General features: G+C 41.6%; 1 protein-coding gene across 2 annotated transcripts in view; it reads right to left on the bottom strand.

Annotated features, from left to right (window-relative positions):
- The window catches only part of LONP2 (lon peptidase 2, peroxisomal), an 84,609-nt gene that overhangs the window by 6,711 nt on the left and 61,511 nt on the right, over window positions 1–16,387 (bottom strand). For both annotated transcript variants that reach the window (XM_086349470.1, XM_086349471.1), the window contains one exon: window positions 6,708–6,850. In XM_086349470.1, the coding sequence (XP_086205596.1) occupies window positions 6,708–6,850 (143 nt within the window). The remainder of the gene's footprint in view (window positions 1–6,707; window positions 6,851–16,387) is intronic.

Here is a 16,387-nt window from a genome sequence, read left to right as displayed (position 1 = left end):
TCAGTTTCTTCTGTAACAATTCTATCAATCATGTAAATATGCAAACTGAGGAAATGTTTAAAATATTTAATAAAGTTAATGATATGATATGTCTTATAAAGTATAGTTGCATTCCTAACACTTCAGTGATAGCAGTGTTTAAGGAGCATTTGAGCATCATCTGCTGCTGCTGCTGCTAAATCGCTTCAGTCGGGTCCAACTCTGCGACCCCATAGACGGCAGCCCACCAGGCTTCACTGTTCTTTCCTCTTGATTAACTCAATAGTGATATTTATTGATACTTGACTGAAATAGTAAATACACGCAACTCTTTGTGACCCTTCCAAGTCTAGACCAACATGTGCAGTTTTAACACCTGGTTAGTTACTATTGTGGCTATTGGAGGGATGAAATTTTTCCTTCATCCATCGGGGCTTTACTAGCATCTGGCTCCAGGCTCCATCACAGATCACAGGGATAGCAAACCAAAACCTCAGGGCCATGACAGACTACCTGCCTAACCACAAAGAATAAGGGGTCACTAATCCCCCAGCACGGGGAGTGCGACAAGAGGATCTAGCCAGGGCTTGTCTACAGAGAGCCCTGCAGAGGCGAGGGCCCATGTCTGGGGTGCTGGGACAGGTGTCTGCTGGGAAGAAAAAGGCCAGGATGCCTTTTCACAGCAGAGAGGCCAGCATGTGCCAAGGACTCAAGACAGGATAATATCGTGGGCCTTCTCTCCAAAGACAAGCACGGCGCCTCACTAAACGCAAAGCCTGTGCTGTCAGACGTCTGTGGTATGTGTACAGGTTTGCCCCGTGGTGATGGTCACACCACACGACAGTTTCTTTTATAGCTCATACAGCATACTTTATGCTCCTGCCAGGGCTGTCACCACAGCAGCTCTCCATCTGCCAACTTCTGTAAAGTCTTTGGAGGAATATCTGATGTTTCTAGTTGTAAATGTGTTTCGGCAGCGTTTCGCTTGCAGGGGCCCTGGGGTCAGTCTCTGGAAGCAGTGTGACACAGCCCCGTCTGGCCCGACACCAGTGCTGCTGAGAGCCAGCCGCTTTCAGATGCTTCCAGTAAGGAAGGCCTTTCCTTGGCACAACTGACTGGTGGTGGGCCAGGCGAGCGCAGCACCGGTGCAGTCTAACGGGGGTGTGGGGCACGGCAGGCCTGAATCAGAGGGGTGGAGGAGGAGTTTACTACCATGACTCTGGGCATTTCCTCAATGTTTACATACCCTGGTTATTCCTAGCAGCTGATTGTGTCTGTCTGCAAGGGAAGCACGTGGATGGAATCTCCTGGAATTCACCTGCCTTCTATTCAGGATGCTTTTTAAAATCTCCATGTCTAGTCTCTTCTCTGTATTACTGTTTTTTCTAAGGGTAGTGACATCTGGATAAGGACTTTTCATATACCATGGACGCTTTCATAATCATTATGAATGGAGTCACAAACACTCAGATGACAGATTGTCAGGATTAGCAGACTGGACCAAACAGACTCGTGGCTTGGATGACTGGTTTTCTGAGACTGAAAATCAAATGCATCCTGGAAACCCTAAAATTTATGTGTTCTTCTGACTGAGTCACCATATTTGCAATTTGTGGGATTAAGACAGCGATCCCCAGAGGTATATAGGAACTCTTCATATGTTGGTTTTTTTTGGGGGGAGGGGAGTATGAACTGCAGGATTGTATAATATTTATATAATGTATCTAATTTGTATGTATATCAATATGGAGATATATACATATATGTATATGTGTGTATCTAATCATGTGGAGGCTTCTCTTGGCTTCACTATGATGATAATGAAAGTAAGATTCTCATCTCACCCCAAAGAGGTTCACATAATCAATAAAAGTAATCATAACCAAGTTTACCATTATTGATAACAATCTCATAACTGACTAGCTCAGTAAGATTCAACAGCTGGGCCCCTCCTAAATCCTCCATATCTGGATCCAGGCCTGCTTTGAGGAGGTGATCTGAGAAGCAGTCAGGGAGAAGGAAGCCTAGGGTGCCTGCACCTGCTTCACTCTCTCCCATTTTTAAAAGCTCATAACGCAGGGAGATCTTTTATTTTTAAGTGGATTTAACTGATCTTGTTATTATATATGAAAAAGTGACTAATGATACTGTTCCTAAATTTGAAATCTAGACGAAGTTTCTCATTTGTTCAGGAACTCCTTTTTCAACCCGCCGAGAGAATTCTAAAGGAATGTTAACACGAGCAGAAGTGTGCCTTCCTGTCATTCCTCCTCCCTGTTAGTTTGCTAGGTCAGTGACGTTTTTTGGTACTAACATATTTTTGCAGACTCATCTTCAATAAAAGTAAAGCACAGTAGCCATGAAATTAAAAGACTCTTGCTCCTTGGAAGAAAAGTTATGACTAACCTAGACAGCATATTAAAAAGCAGAGACATTACTTTGCCAACAAAGGTCTGTCTAGTCAAAGCTATGGTTTTTCCAGTGGTCATGTATGGACGTGAGAGTGACTATAAAGAAAGCTGAGCGCCGAAGAATTGATGCTTTTGAACTGTCCTGTTGGAGAAGACTCTTGAGAGTCCCTTGGACTGCAGGGAGATCAAACCAGGCGATCCTAAAGGAAATCAGTCCTGAATATTCATTGGAAGGACTGATGCTGAAGCTGAAACTCCAAAACTTTGGCCACCTGATGTGCAGAACTGAGTCACTGGAAAGGACCCTGATGCTGGGAAAGATTAAAGGCAGGAGGAGAAGGGGATGACAGAGGATGAGATGGTTGGATGGCATCACCAACTCAATGGACATGAGTTTGAGTAAACTCCGGGAGCTGCTGATGGACAGGGAGGTCTGGTGTGCTGCAGTCCATGGGGTCACAAAGAGTCGGACATGACGGAGCAACTGAACTGAACTGAACTGAAAGTACAGTAAGGGATGGTTATGTTATTAAAGCAAATAATAATGAGGCTTATAATAAAAGTCACAGGGACTTTTACTTTTGTGACTAGGCATGGGTCTATGTGTTTTTAGGGTACACGGTGGTTGCACAAACTAGTATTTTTCATTTTTTTAGCACGTATGAGGCACTATGGTGGGCTTCCCAGACGGCACAGTGGTAAAGAGTCTGCCTGCCAATGCAGGAGACTCGGGTTCAATCCCTGGCTTGGGAAGATCCTCTGGAGAAGGAAATGGCAATCCATTCCAGTATTCTTGCCTGGGAAATCCCACGGACAGAGGAGCCTGATGGGCTACAGTCCATGGAGTCACAGAGTCGGACATGACAGCACAAATGCATCCACACAGGTACCATGGTGGGTACTTTATATACGTTAACTCACCAAGCTCTAAAAACTGACACACAATTACTCCCTTGCATCAGATGGCGCCAGTACAGTCCTGGGGGAGGGGTTCATCCTGTGAGTGACAGGCCTCTTCCTCCTCTTGCCAAGACCCGTTTATGGTGGCTGGATTTCCCATCTTCATACTTTGCCCACTTCCTTCTATGTTCAAAACCACTCTTCTCCCTCCTGGCCACCCTGAGTCCCGCCATCATCCTAGCCATCTTCAGCAAGTACCTGAGACTCATGCAACCTGGTTTCTTTGTCTCTAAACACCTCCTTGACCCCTAAACATACTCCTCAACCTAACCCAGCCACCCTTTTCCTGGTTCTGACTGCCAAGAGCAGCCATACAGCCTCTGAAATCTGAATTCCACCACTCCCTTCCCTGACCACTCACTTTCTTATCCTTCCAGCTCACTTGTATTCAAGACCACCAACTCTATCCTCATGTTATACACCAGCTCTGTCCCAGCTTCACCACTCTCTTTGGGCACCGAGATGCCTCTGTTCCAGTGTTATCATCTCTTCCTTGGCCCTTTCTCCATCATCCGTCGCACAAGGGATCCTCATCACAGATACCGCCTCCCATAGCACTTTGCCAGAGACTCTGCTCCCGGGGTACCACCTCTCTCTCCAGCAAACTCAGTCCAACTCTATGGGATTCTTCTGATTAGCAAACAGGCTGCCATGTGTAACCCCCTCCCTCTGACCTCCACTGTCCCTTCCAGCCACCTCACTTGTGTGCGGTCCATCAGAGTCGAACTGCAGAAGGAGTTCCCGGCAACCTCCTTCTGCTCCGCATGGTCCAGACCCTCTTCACACACTCATCCCTCCCTGTGAACCTGCTCTGTCAAGGTCGCCCACACCCTCCACGCTGTCAGATCCAGGACACAGACAGCAGACACACCCACACGCTCCTGCTTCCTGAGACAGTTTCCTCTTCAGTTTTCATGGCGGCACCGTATCCTCGTCCTGCTCTTACCTGATGGCCTGCTCCTTCTGTTTCTCTCTGCTGTGAAGGCTCCTCTTCTCCTACGTGACCCTAACTGTTCAGGGCCTCTTCCCAGGCTCCCTGCTCTTAATGCCGTATCCTTTTCCCAGGACTTTAAAACTCCTCCATTTTCTAACAACTCTATAATTTATACCTCCCAGTCCAAAACAGAGCACCACAGTTGGTAAGAATAGAAGTGAAACTCTGAGGTAGAGCAGGTATGCCTTTATGTTACATTGCTGTACTTCAAGCCAATTCTTTTGCAGCAGAGAGGAAAGGGCAGGAGTCAACTTGGCTGCAGGGTGTTCTAGGCGAGGGGAAAGAATGCTGGATTTGAGTTGGCAGACTGGCTTCACTAACTGCACCTTCTGTGACTTTGCATGATTCATTTATCACACACAGGTTTTTCCTGTGTGTAAAATGGATGACCCCGAGCACAAAGAAAGCCCTTGTGGATAATAAAGAAATGTTCCATAAATCTTTATTTCATAGATGCAAAAGTTGGGGCAGAGGGTGATGGTCATCAGACCACTAGAGGTAGAGAAAGAAACCCCCTGCACCAGCATAAATTTTCTCAGCTATGGAAAAGATGAACAAAATGTTCCAAACTCCCAGACACCGGACCTTCTATTCTAAGATGCTATTTATAGATGGGAAAATGGCTACAGGATTCGTGTTGGTATAAGTGTTCATATGTAATAGCTCAGATGCTACAAAAAGAATAAAATCATTTTTGTAATGATATCAAACAGAGCTGTTAAGCAGTGTTTATAAAATTTCTCTTTTCTGTCCTTTGGCTCTTTCTCCGCTAAAGCTCCAAGAATGTCAGCAATGTTTCCAAACCTAACAGGAGCAGATGTGGCTGGGAGAGAAGGGTCTATGCAACAGAAACAAGGAGCCATCCTTTGTTTTTATTAACTGCTCTGGTGTAAATTCCCAAAGAACAACTGACACAGACTGTTCTGAAAGCCAAGAGCAAGAAGCCCGCTGGACATGCAGGAGCAGAACCTGTCTCCATCCTCACTCACAAAATCACTGGGTTTACTCGGAACAGGAAACAGCTTTCTCAACTAAGATAAGCTTTGCTCCACTTCTTTCAACACTTCAAAATTTAAATCCACAGTATCTTAAGGATTCAAATAACCAAAATAATGTTTCTGATTCTACTGTTCAGGACCGCATTTACTGTCAAATGTGCTCTGTTCTTGTAGCTGATCGCTTTGTAGAGGCTCATTAGCTAAATGATCACCTCAGAGTTTAAACAGATAAACAAGACGGCTTTGGGAACTATTTCCCCTCAGTTTTAAGATTTGAGGAAATTCATATTTACTGGGAGTGGTTTGAAATGCTGGATGGGAGACTGTCTTCTGCTTAACTTACCAGATATATTGTCTGAAATTTTTTTCCCCTTTATACAGAAAAGGTGATGGGAAAGCTTCTGAAGAAAGATGCTAGTAAGTTCATTAGTACATACATATTTTTCTAGTAACTGCTTCATCAATGTTTATATAAGCATCCTATGAAATACATCACCATACCTCAGTAATCACAGCTTCAAATACCTATTTCCACCCAGTTGCCTTGACTCAGTCCTGCTCCCAGGCCTTTATGGCTTGGCATCCCACTATGAGGCATGGTTAGGGGAGCAAGAACAACACAGAGCTGGACTTGCACGTGGATTTAACCTGAAGGGAACTAGTAATAACGATGGAAGAACAGACCCTGAAAGATGCCATCTGGTCTGCACTAGAGCAGCCTGAAGCTAAAGCCAGGCGCATGTCCTTAGGTATTACGTACTAGGCTGTTTCCCTACGGCCTTCTGCCAAGCCTTTGATAGCACAGAGGAAGAATCCTTAATTAAAGCACATAAACAGGAATACAGAATTTCTAAGGAGGGGTCAGAGACACTGTTCTTAAAATGGAACTGAATGAAAAGAATAAGATCAGACTGGGTTTCTAAAAGAGCACCCAGGCAGGGTCTCTGGGGCTCTGCAAAAGCCATATGTATTATCACATTGTGTTGTGTTAAGTTGCTTCAGTCATGTCTGACTCTGCAACCCCAAGGACTGTAGCCTGCCAGAATCCTCTGTCCATGGGATTCTCCAGGCAAGAATACTGTAGTGGGTCGCCATGCCCTCCTCCAGGAGATCTTCCCAACCCAGGGATCAAACCCACATCTCTTAGGTTTCCTGCACTGGTAGGCAAGTTCTTTACCACTGGTGCCACCTGGGCAGCCCTATTATCACATTAAGTACCAACATTTAATACTAGAGAGAAAACAATTTTCCAATCTGAAGACGAAATTCAGCCTCACCAAATAGCCAAACCTATTTCTTCCCCAATCTATCAGGCAACCAACAGAGTTAACAGGTGGGTATCAACGAAGAAACAAGAATGCTCACCTCCATTTCATACATAGGGGGCCCAAGGATGTCTTTCAGAGCATGGAAGTCAATCAAAATTGGCATTTCAGGTGGGAGGGCCAAGTCGGTAGTGTCACTGACAGGATCGGATTTTCCATCTTCTAAGAGGTGTTCTTTGCAACCTAAGGGAGAAAAGTTTACTCAAGAACACTCAGAGATGTACAGGATGAGAATTCATTATCAGCAAACATCAAACAGAAGCTCAGTGGATTTCTAGTAGTTCAGTCACCTTTATTCATGTATTGAGGCACAAAAATTCACCCTGTGTACCTGTGGAACACAACAGAAGAATCAGTCTCTCAAGAGCCCCTGAGGATGGCACAGTGCGTCGCTCTGTTCAGTTACTCTTACTTGCTTGTCCTCATCTCCCCCAGGCAGCAACCTTGCCTGTCTTCTTTTCAACCATTATATTCAGCTAAGAGCAATGCCTGGTACTACTCAACTGCTTGCCCTTAGAGGCCAGACACTCAAGGGTCAGATGCACAGATCAACGTGTACAATTCTCTGTGAAATCAACACAATTTAAACTGTTCAAGCCCTTCTTCAGAGGAGTTCCATCAGCTGTCCCATTTCTATCGGGCAACGAGAACTTGGAAATGACAGAACCCATAGAAGCAATGCCTCTTGTGTAAACATACAGCTCAACTCCAAGGTTACTATTTTCCAATAAAAACAAATATAATTGTCAGTGCCTGGTAAGAGAACATGAAGCCTGGCTTGAAACCCCTATAATAATGGACCATTTCCTTTACCTGCCTAAGAGCCCTGGTTGCTGACATCTTGTCAAAGGACTGACTCATTGTGGTTGGGATTAGACATCCGGGGAACAGGAGCCAGCTGCCCTAGAAGACCTTCTCTACTGGTCTTTGTAATTTCAATCTGAGTAAAGAAAAATGTTACTTACGTCTATAGCCAGAAACCGAAAATGAGAAGAGGTTTAAAAATGCATGAAATATCTGGCTCTATTCAGCTTCATTCCCTGCTTTTCTTTTCCTTTAGTTCTGTCATAATTCTTCTAGCTCTTGTTCTGTCTCACAAAGTGTTTTAAAAACATTTTTCCTTTATTACTTTCTTTACATACACCCTTCCTTCTGGAGATGATTACTGTATATATTAACATACAATACATGATAATTATAAAGTCACCTAAACATTGTATATTCCATATGTATTTATTCTAGCTTTGCTATGATCCTTCTATTCTGATACATCATGAATTTAAAAGTATTATTTTCTACTAACTCTTTTCTTTTCAAAAGTGATTACTGAATACATTTAATAATATCAGACCTTAATTTTAGACTCCAATGATAACTGGACACATCCTGGAGTGTCCCCAAAAGATGCCCGTGTCTTGCGGCCTTGTTGTAAAGTCAGGGCGAAGGCCTCTGTTGGCTTACTCTCCTGCTGGACCCTACAGGGCTCCTCTTCAAGACTGAATCGTGAGTGAAAACGGACAACAGCTCAGACTTTTTCCTACCTGCTGGCTACTTGACTTTATACAAAGAATTAAAGAGAAAACTCTGTAGACTGCAAAGTGCAATGCACACACAGTACCCCAAGTGTGGGTGTTAACTTACAGATAATCTCACAGTCCTACTTCTGCAATGTCACTTGATCTTTGGCTCAATCAGATTCTGAGAAGTCTTCCCTGATCTTTCCAACTTCTTACAGTGCTTACTTATCTGTTCCACAAAATCGAGCAATTCCTGGGTTACTCGGTGGCACGTGGGAGATTTTGTGCCTGCTGCTCTATCTGCAGCAACATCAATGATCGAGGGTGGGAAGGCACTTAAATCTACAGTTTAGCTACACACAGATCTCAGAGCGGAACAGAAAGCAGGTGTCATTGCTTAATTAAAATTAATGCACAGAAAAAAAAGCACTACTGTCTAGGGTTACCGTACACTAAAAATGAAGGGCTCTGAAACTCTAGCTGATGCCTAGAAGAGGCTGCAAGTTTCTTTAGCCTGTTGTGTTTTGTGTCGGGCTTTCCTGAGATCTGATTACAGTTGCCAGTCTGGAATTCACTATCATAGGAGGAAGGAAAACTGCATGGGTGAAAGCCAATCCACATTTATGGAATCAATGCTTTGGGACATCCCATCGCTTTCCAAGTGGAGTAGTGAATTCAGTGCTTTGAGCACAGAGGGGGTGGGGGTGGGGAGAGCTACTTCTAATGCGACTAGACCTTACAATGCAAAGGATGGCCATTCACTCCAGGCTCTAGGCACAGCAGCTGGGTGATGAAAAAGCAATAACCTTAAAACTAATCTGTGCTTTGAAATGTTCCATCATGGAACACAAGCCTAGAGAACTAAAGCTTCATGTCAAGGAAATGGTGCCAGCCAATCAGGAAAGACAGGCTGGCACCAGATTTCAAGAGCCATCTGCCGCACCTTTGATGTTGTGTAGTTGCTGGGTCGTGTCTGACTCTTTTGTGACCCCATGGACTACTGCCCACCAGGCTCCTCTCGGTCCATGGGATTTTCCAGGCAAGAGTGTTGGAGTGGGTTGCCATTTCCTCCTTCTTCAGATTCCTCCTCAGGAATCTTCCAGACCCAGGGACTGAACCCGTGTCTCCTGCATTGGCAGGTGGATTCTTTACCACTGAGCCACCAGGGAAGCCCCTACTGTACCTTGCGTAACACAAAGCGAGTAAGGAAATGTATGTAAGGAAGTGTACACAGAGTGTACACTTTGATTCCTCATTAAACGTCATCTCACCAACATGCCATTCCAGGAATCAGGCCCAGGTTAGAGCTGAACCCTGAGTCCTCGAATAAGCTTTCAGTACTCAACTCAAATGCCCCGTTCTCCCTTGTCAGAAGGGATCAGCACCAAGAGAAGACAGTGGCAGAGTCCCTGGGACTCATAATTGGCCTTGCCCCAGATCACAACATTCATGCCAGATGGACTTTCTAAGGCACAGCAAACAACAAGAGGACAAGGGCCCTGTCCCACAGATCCTTCCTGCTGGAACTGCACAGTTAACTTTCTTCTATGCCCTTATCTTGGGGTAAAACAGTGGTTCTTAACACATGGGTAACAGTCACATGAAAAAATGATTATTTCACCAAGAAGCTTTTTAAAAAAATAATATTTATTTTTATTTATTTATTTGGCTTCACTGGGTCTTAGTTGCAGTGAGGATCTAGTTCCCTGACCAGGGATTGAACCCAGGTCCCCGGCACTGGGGTCTTAGCCATTGGACCACCAGGGAAGCCCAAGAAGTTTAAATTATAAAAGCCAAGTTACATTTTCTGGTTACCAAATTAAAGTAACCAATAAAGTTTAAGAAAAATGACAAACATTTCTTCAACATTAAAGAGAATGGAGAGATCTTCTCAAATACTACTGCTTATGGAAATATAAGTTGATTCAATCTTTCTGGAAAGCCATTTGTCAATATACTGAAAGTTCCCTAAATATTCATAATCTCACACTCAGTGATTCTATTTCTCAGGAACCTATCTTTAACTTTAAACAAATGTTTAGATAACAAATCTACTCACTGTAGCACTATTTTTAACAGCAAAAAATTAGATCCAATATAAAGATGTAACATTAGGAGCATGATTAAGTAAACTGTGGTACACCCATGGATCTAATAAAATACTATATAGTCACTAAAACTGCTTTCTAAGTGTTCTTTTTTAATAATTTTTTTCCCTAAGTGTTTTTAAGTGATGCAAGAAAAGCCTTCTCATGCCATGAATCTTACTAATATAAAAGTATGTAAGAATGAAGTTATATAATCCAAAATGTTAATACAAGCTGTTCCCTGAGTTATGAGGTTAAGATTACATGATGAGATAGTCAATAAATAAAAGTCTCCAATCTTGGCTCTGGCTTCCTAGTTGGCCTTGAAAAAAGCTACTTTACCTCTCCATACCTGGTTTTCCAATCAGTAAAACCATAACTATTATAGTAACCCTTAGAGAGTTGCTGGGAGAATTTGATAATGCTAAAAGCTTTACTATGCATAAATGAAAAACTGAATTATATAGAGCAGTATTTAACACAGACTTCTAAGACCCACGTGTCTTATTCCATAGCCCATTTCACTGGAAGAAAACAAAATGCTTTCTGCACCCCAACCCCACCCAGGGTCCCACAGCCAGGGCTTTGACCACACATGACCGTAGGGGATGACATAAATTATTTTTTCTATTCTATTTAAGAAAATAGAAAAAGATACCAAGACTCAAGACTCTGCCCCCATGTTTCTCATCAGTATTATCAGCCCGTCCTGAGTCTAACTCAGGACATAGCCAGGGTGGTCAGGGCATAACCAAGGGGCTGAAAGGCATGAAGGTGGCAGATAAGCAGACAGCACCAGAGGCTGAACCTGCAAGGCACAAACTCTGCCAGCACAGCAAATGTGGACCTTGGTACAGCAAGGGCAAAACCTGATGTCACCACAGCTACTACCAAAGGATATTCTATAGCTGAGAACTCCTGGGGCGCGAGGGGTAGCGGGTGGGTGTCGGCCTTCCAAAGCAGCTGTCACCAGGACACGATCAGGTGATACTTCCCAACCACTTTTCCCATCAGAGGAACACGATTTACATAAACAAGCCCTAGCACCAAAGAATCACTGTGGGAAGGAGGGACAATGGAAGGTCCTAAGAGAAGAGGAGGACAGGAGGAAGAACAGGGGTGTAATACCTCAGCAAAGTCCAGTAGCTTTCTTGTTTGTTTAAAAAAAGGTTTCTTACCTTTTGAACAAATCTTGCAGCAAATGGTGTCTCTGAGCAAGTGATCCAACCAAGGGAAAGTAGCAGAGGCCAGGAACAGGTACCAACACCAACCGCTTACTGCCCAGAATGTGGCAGAAAGAAAAATCCATCCTACCATACACAGCCCCAGGTTATCTACAATCATCTTTACTCAAGACAGAACCTTGCAGGTATCACTTATTATTCTCCATATTCTGCTTAACTTGAAGCATATGCTACACTCAATAGCCCACTCTCATGAGTTCAAAAGCTACATTTTGTGGTATAGACATAAAACGAACCCCTTCTTCTAGATTATGAAATAAAAAGCATTCATTTTCATGAATAAAGGTTTTTTTTAACTCATTTGGGGTAGGGATGGAAGAGAGGATGGGGTGTACAATACTGTTGACTGCAACCAGCAATCAAGTAACAGGGGTGACTCAGACACAGAGGGTTAATTCTCCAAAGGAACAAATGCTACCTGTTCCTGTCATACTAATACGATGTTTCCAAGAACGTCCAGATCTCATTCTGAGGCTTAGCAGAATTCAGGAAGTGTCAGGAAATTCGAGTACAGGATGGAACCATGATCCATTAAAATTTAAGAACTAGGCAGAAAGTAAAAAGTCTGGTCCAATCCTTCATTTTATACTCCAGGAAAGTGATGGAAGATTGAGCAAATCTCCTGACGTCCACAGTAAATCACAGACAGCCTCAGGACTCTGGATGTCCGGTTAAGGGCACAGTTTGCTCTACCTGAAGTGGGGTTGAGGAAAGCTGCCTGTAGCTCAGGAGTTCCTTGACAAGTAGCCCGGTGGCAAATTTAGAGGTTAGATTAATTTTTCCTGATTGAAAATAATAAACTCATCTGCCATCACATACACATTCCCTTCTACGACTGTTGTCAGAAAAAACCGTGAAAGACTTAAAAAAGAGCAAAACACAGATTATGGGCGAGCGGCCCAGTGCATCCTTCCAGGCCGTGCCTTGGTGCCTTGCAGCTATCTTCCTGTAAGCTGTAGGAAACTAACAGTAACAGAGATGATTCCTGTCCACAGAAATGAACAAGTATTTTGTCCTCTCCCTTTCCCAAGAAGCTGGTTTTGCAAATTAATTTCAGCATTCCTGATCACCTATATAGATGTTTATGTTTTGAATTCTCCATGGAACCAGATCTTATTATGATCGATCTTACTGGTTCTCTCATTAATAAATGAGTTCATTTAAATCTTTAACATGTGTTCATTTTATATCTGTATAACAGTGATGATTTTGCCATTAAACATTATCCTTTAATACTGAACAAAAACAAATCTTTCTAAAAAGTGACCGATTCCCACAGGAGTCAACCCTTAAGCTGACATGTTTAGATTTAAAGACTTTAGGGCCTCAGACAGATACACCAAATTGCTTTAGATACAAAAACATGAACTTCCCATTTTCGGTATTCCTGATTTGGGGTAGATCCTCAGAAACATCCAGGAGGCACAACTGATCCTCTTTATCTCCAAGAGGCCTTGGAGTCAGACAGCTTGGATTTGTGGTCCATTTCTTAGAAGTTGGTATGATTTGGGGAAACTTCCTTTTTCTGGGGGGTAACTCTCTTTATTATGAGAATATGTATGTAACATATTGTTGCATTTTAGCCACTTGAACTGTACAATTTGGTGGCATTAAATACATTCACAATGTTGTTGCAACCTTCACCACTATCTATACCTGAAATTTTATCATCTGCATATAAACTCTGAACCCATTAAATTGTAACTTCCCATTCTTTCACTCCCACATCCAACTGGCAACCTCTATTCTACTTTTCTGTCTCAATGAATTCGCCTATCCAAGCAACTGCATATTAAGTGGACTTCTATAATATTTGTCCTTCAGGGTCTGGTTTGTTTTACTTAAGCTTAATATTTTCTAAGTCTAGTCATGTTGTAGAATATACATCAAAAATTTCCTTTTCATGGCTGAATAATATTCCATTATATGCAGATACCACATTTTGTTTATTCATCTGCTGATGGACACTTGGGGTGTTTTCATCTTTTGGCTATAGTGAATAATGCTGCCATGAACACTGCTATCATTCCTGCTTTGAACTCTTTTGGATACATACCTAAAAGTGGAATTGCCTGGTTACAAGGTAGTTCTATGTTTAACTTTCTGAAGAACTGATGGACCGTTTTCCACAGCAGCTGCACCACTTTATATTCCCATTAGCACTGCACAAATGTTTCAATTTCTCCACAACCTCACCGATGTGTGGCTTTTTACTTTCCATTTTATTTCATTACAGCCATCATACTGCGTATGAAGTAATGGCTCACTGTAGTTTTCATTTGCATTTATCTAGTGACTAACAATGACAGGCATCTTTCCATGTGCTTACGGGCCATTTGCCCATTTTCTTTGGAAAAAGTGTCTATTTAAGTCCTTTGACTATTTCTGAACTGGGTTGTTTTTTGTTGGTTGAGTTGTAGGCGTTCTTTATGCATTCTGGATGTCAATCTCTTGTCAGTCACATAATTTGCAAATATTTCCTCCCATTCTATAGGTTTTTTTTTTCTTACTTTCTTACGTCTTTTAATGCACTAAAGTTTTTAATTTTGATGAAGCTCAATTTACTTATTTACTTTTGTTGCCTGTGCTTTTGGTTCCATATCCATGAAGTCATTGCCAAATCTAATGTCATGAAGATTTCCCCATTGTTTTATTCTGGATGCTTAATAATTTTAGCTCTTAAGTTTAGGTTACTGATCAATTTTTAGTCAACTTTTATATATATTATAAGGTAAAGGTCCAAATTCATCCTTTTGCATGTGAATATTCAGTATTCCCAGCATCAGTTTGCTGAAAACACTTTTGCTTTCCCTACTGATCTAGGCATCCTTATTAAAAATCAACTGACCACATATGTGAGCCTTTCTTTCTGTTCTATTTGTCCCTCTGGCTTATACATGTCTGTCTTTATGCCAGGACCATACCACCTAATGACTGTAGCTTTGTAGAAAGTTCAAAGTCAGGACATGTGCATCCTATATTTTGTTCTTTTTCAAAGATTGTTTTGGCTATCTGGGGCCCACTGAAATTTCACATGAATTTGAAGACTGGCTTTTCCATTTCTCTGAGAAAGGATGTTGAAGTTTTAGAAGAAAGACTGCATTGAATCTATAGATCTCAACAATGTTAAGTCTTCCTATTCATGAACACAGGATATCCTTCCATTTACTTGGGTCTTAAAAAATTTCTTTCCATCAATGTTTTGTAGTTTCTAGCCTACCAGTCTTTTGCCTCCTTGGTGAGATTTATTCTTTAGTATTTAAGTTTTTTAGATATTACTGTAAATGGAACTGCCTTTTAAATTTCATTTTCAGACTGTTAATTTCCCTAAGCCCTTTAAGCTCCATTTCCTCATCTGAAAAGAGAGAAATGGTATGTACACTGCAAATAGTAGTTATAGGAATAATGGATACAGGATATATAGGAATAATGAAATCATAGTATAGCTTCTAAGGTTAGGCTTGGAGCTGTTCAGCCTAAATTAAAATCTGACATTTACTAGCTGTGAACCTTGGGACTTTATTTAATCTTCTGTGCCTTAGTCTTCTCATCTGTAAAATGGGCCTAAAAATAATATCTATCTTATAGGATCATTAAGAGGATTAAATGAGTAAATACATGTAAAGTGCTTAGGAAGGAGTCTAGCAAACAGCAGGAACTTTATAAATGACAGCCTTCTTGCATGAATTATCACAGAGCCTTCTAATTTGGTTTCTCTTCCTAGTTTCCTATTATTCATTTTATTCACTCTTTGTAAATGAATTTTTCAAATTACGACTCTAATTACATTATTTCCAGACTTAAATATCTTTACTAGGTTTTCATTACAAATTAAACAAATTAACTTCCAAGAGTTGCATTCAAGATCTACCATCATACAGTGTCAAATTACCTTTCTAATCAAAGCTCCCACTGGAATGCCTTTTAAACTGAAAGAGTACATAACCACCACCCATAACTCGACTAACATTTAAGGAACACAATCCAGGATAAGAAACTTCACCCTAGAGCCCCTACCTGCAAAATGTCAGATTACAGGAACTCTAATCTTACCACATCAATTCATCACAAGTGCTTCATACGAAACAGGTATTCAATTATGGTTTGCTGAATTATTCTGAATTTTCCTACTGCATTCTTTTTTTGAAAATGTTATTGGAGTACAGTTGATTTACAATGTTGTGTTAGTTTTAGGTGTATAGCACAGTGACTGCCTATAACCTTAGTAACATGTGTGGACAAAGGACAAGTCACCAAAACACTTCATCACTACTTGATTTGCCAAGAAATTACCAGATTTTTAATGCTGACTTTGTCAAGTAAATATAAAGAGTTTTAATAAATGAAAATTTACGCTGTAATACAATTATTACTGAATGATTAAATTTTTTCTTGAAAGTTGAATCCAATCACACTGGGCTCCTGAATCCCGAAGCAGAGGCAAAATGAAACTTACAGACTGGCTCAACTGTACTCGTGTGCAGAGGGCAGGATGTGTGCTACCAGGTGTGTTAACAGGAAGTTGGCAGAGGTCGTGCACGGACCAATGAATGGGAATACTGTTTACATCTCAACTCCTTAGCATACATGGGAATGTAAACATGGATCCAGACCCCATTTAGCTATAAAGGAAAAGATTTGTATGGCTGTAGTTATAAAACCAAAAAAAAAAAAAAAAAACCTGAGTAGTCTACTTTAAAAATTGAGATGTGATGCTGAGATTATAAGTGACTTTGTTATTTCTTACAAGACAGGAGAAGTATGTGCCTCAAAGCTAAACTGACCATAGATAAAAAGCATCTAAGAGCCTTCTCTTAGGAAGGCAGAAAGGGGAGAACAAAACTTCTAAAAACAATTCAGAAAAACCTGAAT

This window comes from Bos grunniens, chromosome 18 (genome assembly GCF_055505025.1).
Source record: "Bos grunniens cultivar Pamir isolate PY7600 chromosome 18, Bosgru_T2T1.0, whole genome shotgun sequence".
In the NCBI taxonomy this organism is placed as follows: domain Eukaryota; kingdom Metazoa; phylum Chordata; class Mammalia; order Artiodactyla; family Bovidae; genus Bos; species Bos grunniens.
This window is presented reverse-complemented; position numbering and strand designations above follow the sequence as displayed.